General features: G+C 51.3%; 1 protein-coding gene across 1 annotated transcript; it reads left to right on the forward strand.

Annotated features, from left to right (window-relative positions):
- Positions 1-6: 6 nt before the first annotated feature.
- LOC102760249 (chromosome unknown open reading frame, human C2orf68) lies at positions 7-4808 on the forward strand. The gene is made up of 2 exons (XM_006763992.2): positions 7-959; positions 1318-4808. The coding sequence occupies exons 1-2, from the start codon at positions 684-686 to the stop codon at positions 1438-1440; spliced, it is 399 nt and encodes a 132-aa protein (XP_006764055.1). The 5' UTR covers positions 7-683; the 3' UTR covers positions 1441-4808.
- Positions 4809-6539: the final 1731 nt, after the last annotated feature.

Below are 6539 nucleotides of genomic sequence, written 5' to 3' on the forward strand. Positions count from 1 at the left end.
GCTCCTCGACTCCGGGCCCTCTGCCTCGACGCGCCCCCTTCTCTCTGGAAAAACACACACCACCCCTTTCCCAAGGCTCGGCTCATCGCGGCCCCTCCCGGAACCTCCGCCTCGACGCTCCCCAGACTCCACTCAGTGCTGCTTCCTGGAGAACAGAGAGGGTGGACGGCCCCCTTACGCATCGGTGTTGCGGGGCCTAGCGGGGCGCCAGCAGGAAACTGTCGGCCAGTGTGCCCACCGCACTGTCTGCCCGCATCCCCATTGCCTCACATCACAGGGGAAAGGCTCAGCCAGCCGCGGGCCACCGGGACAGAATGGTGGCCTGAAGCCCAAACCCAGCCAAAGGCACTTCCCCAGATTCCCTGAGACCTAGGCAGCATCGCCATAGCCCACATACGGCGCCAGATTTGTTGAGCATTAAAGCGTTGGTAGGTCCTCTGTACATGGCCACATAGTTATCCCAGGACCCCACAAGGTAGGCGCGCTTATTTCTGTTTCACAGTCAGAAAAGCAGGCCCAGAGAGGCCCAGAAGCTCAAAGCTGTAAATGACAGAGCCCAGGCCGAGCTCTGTCCGCGTCTCCTATACCTCCCAACCCTATTCACTACACAAACGCATGCGGCCTGCAGGACGGTGCTCGCCCCAGGCCAGGAATGCAGAGGTCCATGAAACGGCTGGGCACGCATGTCACATGCACGCATGCATTTCACATACAAGCACGCTTGCGGAAAGACGGGGGCTTTTCTCTCTGTGGTCAGGGCCCCAGCGGCCTTCCCCTCTTCCCTCTCACTCTGGTTCATCCTTCCAGATGGCTCTGCCCACCCAAGCAACCCAGACTGTGAAGAGTCCCGGGAAAGCAGCAGTAGCGGCGGCTCCGAGCCAGAGCCTTCTGGCCGTCAGCTCTTCTGCCTAGAATATGAGGCGGACAGCGGCGAGGTCACATCTGTTATCGTGTATCAGGTACGCCTGGCAGAGACGGCTGCAGCCTGGCGGTGCCCAGGAACTGGTAGAAACCACTGCCAGCCCCCGAGCCACTGTTTCCATCAGGGTCAGAAGGGAGTGTCTGCGCCACACGGGGGCACAAGCTACCGGGCAATGCTTTTGAGCACAGCTCCCGCCACACAGTGATCCTCAGCGGGCCACAGGGCGGGCTCATGGCCCTCCGTGGAGAGTCACAGTCACAGGGGATACCTGGGAAATGGCAGGCCTGGCACGTGTGAGTCAAGTGGAGTTCTTTGAGAGCGCAGTCTAGGGACAGGGCAGGTGGCCTTTCCGGAAGGGGCCAGACCCTGAGCTTCCTGACTCTTCCTCCACGTAGGACGATGATCCAGGAAGGGTGAGCGAGGAGGTGTCGGCACACACGCCTCTGGATCCACCCATGCAAGAGGCCCTCAAGTTGCGCATCAAGGAGGAGATTGCAAAGCGCCAGAGCCGAGACTGACGGGGCCGAAAGCATTCCCTCCAGGCTGGGGTCGCTGCCCAGGGAGCTCCCTCGTTTGGGGGTGCCAGGACCAGTCTGGCTGATCTTGACACACAAACACACCCCAGAGCTGCTAGAAAAGGGTGCTGCAGGGACAATGCCTGACCACCTTCCTTGTATGTTGGCCCATTGACCGGCCTGATTGAAAATTTTTGAGAATTTTGTTTGGCTAGCTTGGTGTTCTAGAAGCAGAGACGCCGGGAGAGCCAAGGTTTATGAGCCTTATGCCAACATGCTGCTGTCTCACCGAGTTCATATGCCCTGGGATAGCTGGTCACTGCTGCTCCACCCAGCTCCGTGAGCCGCGTTACTTTAGGGTTCCTTCCCACTGTGCTTCTGCTCATGTTCATGTTTTCTTAGGTCTTTTTTTTTCCAGCTGTTTCTTTGTTCTTTCCTTTCCTTCATCTTTTTGTCTCCAAGTCCATCAGTTCCGTCCCACTCCCCACCGCCCAATGTGACTGCACCTCCAGCTGCTCAGGACTTTGGAGGTTTGGGGTCGTGGCAGGGTGAGGGGGCTGCTACCTTTCTGACACACTCGCCCAGTAATCCCGATACCAACACAGTGAGAGATGGTCATTTTTGAGGCCAACTCCCAAGCATGTCTCCCTCCCCTGCCATGGCTTTCTCAGGTTTCTGTCATGCCCCACTGCTCTACACTATCTAGATAAGGAGACGTAAGAAGGTGATGCCAAAACTAAATTGCAAGGATTTCTTGCAGCAAAACCTGCCTTGGTTAGGACTAAGCTAGAGTTCTAGCTTTCAACCTCATCCCTAAGGGGAATTATCAAAACATGCTTAAAACTGCCTCTCCAAATGTGGTTTAACAGTCTGGAACATAGATACAAAGAGCAATTCAACAGCAATAATTGCCTATTTAGAACCCTAGTTGCAAAAGGGTTGGGGGTGGGGAGACAGGGGGAGGCCCAAACAATGTCTCAGAGGAAATGAACCTCTCATCTGCTCTTCCCCTGCCCATTCTTTCTCCTTTCCTGCCTCCCTAAGAGTATATAATCTCCCAACAGATCCTTATAATAAAAATCCCAGGAGTATCAGTGCTTCCACTTAAGTGAACATTTTTCCTAATGCAGGGTTAGGCTAAAGATCTGAGAAACCCACGCTGCAGTTCCAAGCCTCTTCGGTTTTCCAGTACATTGGGACCTTTTTAGTCAATTGAAATTTAGGGTTGATGTGAACCCATGAGCACTGAGGCTTCTTGAAACCAAAGTCCACCTGCCCCAGGGGTTTCTCCACATCAGGGCCTCGCGGTCAGTCTGGCTGGTCCATCGCAGCAACGTTCCTCTTAAAGGGCACCTGAGGGCACTCTTAAAGTGCTAAGGTGCAGGTGGCCAGAGCTGACCCTGCCAGGAACGTCCGGGTGGATTCGTTAGAAGGGCCTGGCTGTGAAGGAACCAGAGTGCTCCTGACCCACAGAGCTCGCCCAAGGTTAAAGGCCTTAAACTTGCCGGTCCTGGGCTCAGTTCTACTCTTAAAGGGGAAAGTTTGCCCTCTATATATTCAGCTGGAGTCAAAGTGCCTTTTAACATAATGTTAACTACCTACCCTCCAGAGCCTGGGTCAAGGTGGCTGTGCCATCATCCCAGTTTCCCTGCCGCTCAGGGGACCAGTCATTTTAGTCTTCCAACTCTTCAACTGATCCGACTTGGACATAGGATTTCACTGGAACTCTTAGACTTCCCAGTCTGGAAATACTTTGGGGTCCATCTTCTCTCCGCTGGATGGCCTGCTTCCTGGATTTATTATAAAATTTAGAAACAAGACCAGAAGCAGAGATTTTAGCCTCCCTTCCTGTTTTGTGAGAAGGGAAGTGTGTACCTGTTGTCTTTCTATGTTTGTCATGTAATCTCACACACTCAGGTAAGAATTAATGAGAGCTCTTTGCATGTAGAATTTTTCTTGCACTTTGCATATCAAGTGCATATAAAATATTTTCCACTCAAGAAAGATCGAATTCTTAATTTATGCAGTCTGACTATATAAAGCACTAAGCCTGGTGCTTGAATGAGAGGTTGTCCTGCAGAACAGAACTGTGGGGGCTGAGGCTGCATTGCTCTAGGTGTGCCCGAAATGCTGCTCTGGTGATGGCCCTCAGCAGCTTTCTAGCACAGGCTCGTTGCTTATTTTGCCACCCGTCATCTGGAATCTAAGATGGTATTAACCAGTTTATTCACCAGACTTACCTCCAGACCTCTGGCAGCTGTTTTCAAGAACCGGTGCTTTGCCTTCAAGGACAGTGTTCAGAGCATTTCCCACAGGCTCTAGATAAGTCCCGAAGGGGACTATCCCGCCCTGTTAATGCAGTGGCAACAGTGTTGGACTAGCTGGAAGCAGGCTGCTTCAGATTCAACCCTCACTTGACTAGATACCTTCTTGGCTGTCTCAAAAAAAAAGTCTGGTAGCCTGATAGGCATATCTCATGTCCATCCAAAACTAAGTGTTCCTTCACTTACTGGGAGTTAAGCCTTGGATTTTAAGGTTTTGTGTTTCCTGGGCCAAAGTGGGTAATGTTACAAATAGAAGGAAGCTGGGGTTTGCATGGGGCTTGGGCTGTGAAAAAAAAAAACAACAACACAAAAAACACTGAAGCTTGAGTTCCAGCCAGTTGGCAAACATGGAAGTCTTTGGTGAACATAACGCAAGAAAAGAATGTAAAGCTTTTTGTATTGAGTGAGAGAGTGGGAGTCTGGAGCCAGGCCAGACATTAGGAGGACCGAGCAGCATGGGCAATAACAAATGCTCTCTATGGAAGAGCCTCTGAAAGAGAGATTCCATCTCTATAGTCTACCCTACGGGGCACACCCAACTAGAAGTTAGCCGGGAGAGCTGGAAGGAATCCTTTGGGGTAGTGGATTCCCAGCTGATTCCATTGAAGCCTTTACTATAGAAAGAGGAATAAAGACATTATTTTCCTACCTCTGAGCCTTTGGGAGAATCACCATAGAATGTTGAAAGTTATTCAAAACATTTTAAGCTCCCTCTTTGTATTCCTGTCCTGTCCCTGAGGAATTTGATGGCCAAGGAGCCGCAGGCACCCAGCCCGAATTTCCTCAGTGATTGGAGTGAAGCTATAAGTGAAAACCTGAGTGAATGGCTCCTCTTTCCTTTTCAGAGCCACCAGAATGACAGACTGGTTGAACTGATTACGCTATGATGTTAAATGTATAAAAAGCCATATAGTCTTCTGTTTTCTCATTTCAGTGTTTCTGCTATGTAGATGAATAAAAAGTATGCAAATTATTTGAAAAATCCTGGAGGGAAGGTACTTTTCAAAGACTGTAATTTTTTTAACCAATAAACATTATTTTTACAAGCACTGTTTTTGCCAAGAGTTGTGAAATCACCTGTGTATGTAGGGAGGTGAAGATGAATGCCTGCTCCTAGCATTCAGCACCACAGAATCAGCACTTGAAATCTCATCTCTTGCTTAGCCTATTTTAAGAACTGTCCTGGTAGAAGTGTAACTCCCGCAGCTTTAGAGCTGGAAGGGACTTTTAAAGACTTCGGGTCCTACTTCTTATCTAACTCTCCCCTACCAACTACCCATTGTGTCACAGGGAGCTCTATCGGGGTAACTCCTTACTCATACTGTCATGTTAAGCCAAATCTCCCTCCTCACAGCTCTGGAGCACTTGTCTACCCGATTTATGTTAAAACAGCCAGTTCAGAACTTGAATAGCCAGCTCTCTCAGGTCTTCCGGGATAAAGGTTGGACAGGAACACAAACCCAGATCAATAAGATACAGTGTTGGTTATGATTGGCAAAGCTACTAATGAGGTAGGAAATGCTGAGGGCTCACGACACCATTGGGCAGATGAGAAAAAGGGGTCTGTGCCAATGGGAACACACCTGAGTCAGAAGATGGTGTCTCTGTGAATTGGAAAGAGTTCCCCCTTTTTCCTGGGGCACAGCATGGCCAGCAGAAGATGCCCTAAATCTTACACCCCACTGGTCCATTCAGCCTGGTGGTCTTGTACAGTAATGGCTCTGTACCGCCATACTTTAACTGCTTGTCCTGATGGGACTCGGCAAAGGGCTCTCCAGCAGGTTTCCTTTTTCACTAATTTTTTCCCCTCCCTCTTTCCAGTCTGTCACTGAGTCCAAAGGGGTTCCTCCTTTGTCAGTGCCATGTCTGGCTTATCTGCTCCATTTCCCTAACAGTACCGCCATTTAACCTTTCCCTAAAACGGCCTCCTGGCAGCCTGGGCCCCTGCTCCCTTCCGGTAAATGATCTGTTGGCCCCGGTGTTGTCTCACAAGGGCCCTCAGCAGATGCTGGGCTTCCTTTTAGAGCGCCAGGCACCCTTCTGGTATGTGCAAGGAAGTATTCTGCCTGTTTAATTAGGAAAGGAGCCAAGAGGGCACTCTTGGCCTGGACGTTTTGATGAAGCTGAAGGGTAATTTATTCCCACAGAATTCTGCTTCCTTTTCCCAAATTGCTCTGGGTCGCCCACCTTCCTGTTACCTGCCAACACCTGGCCATGTGCGTCTACTTAGACTGGATAATCCACTAGTTAAGTGTTGAGCAGTTAGGTAACATGTTTTAGACACTGACTTCTGGACAGTAGTATTCTGTGTGCTTGTTCCCTTGAAAACGCATCGGATGCGAATAGCATCCTCCAGAGTTTGCGGAGTCGAGGAAAGCAGAAGCCAAATCCAGGGCGCTTGACTGTAAGGCAGAGCTAAGGCTTCTCTGCAGACCGCCTCCTTGGACAGAGCAGGCGCCCGGCGCCAGCTGCAGAGATAACCCGAACTCTCACCAGCAGCGGAATGTGCCCTGCGGCGGAGCAGGCTTCCTCAGCCACGTGCACCGGGACGATCACAAGTGCAGCTGGAAGGTGGTGCAGCCCCCAGCTTCCCGCCTCCCGAAACTTCCACCGCAGGAACCCGGGCAACAGGACTAGCCTTCCCGCATCTCGGAGACAGAGGGGCCGCTGAGTCCCACGCCACGATCCTCACGCCCAGGTTCCCCGAAGCTGGGGCGCCACCCACTTTCCACCGGGACTGGGCGCGGGGCCTCGGGAGTTGTAGTCCTGGGCGGAGCA

Source organism: Myotis davidii, unplaced genomic scaffold, assembly GCF_000327345.1.
Source record: "Myotis davidii unplaced genomic scaffold, ASM32734v1 scaffold339, whole genome shotgun sequence".
Classification (NCBI taxonomy): domain Eukaryota; kingdom Metazoa; phylum Chordata; class Mammalia; order Chiroptera; family Vespertilionidae; genus Myotis; species Myotis davidii.

Excerpts from the sequence above, each read along its gene's own strand:
- LOC102760249 (XM_006763992.2), top strand. The coding sequence starts at position 684 with ATGTCACATGCACGCATGCATTTCACATACAAGCACGCTTGCGGAAAG. Across the intron at positions 960-1,317 it reads CATCTGTTATCGTGTATCAG|GACGATGATCCAGGAAGGGT; the intron begins GTACGCCTGGCA and ends TCCTCCACGTAG.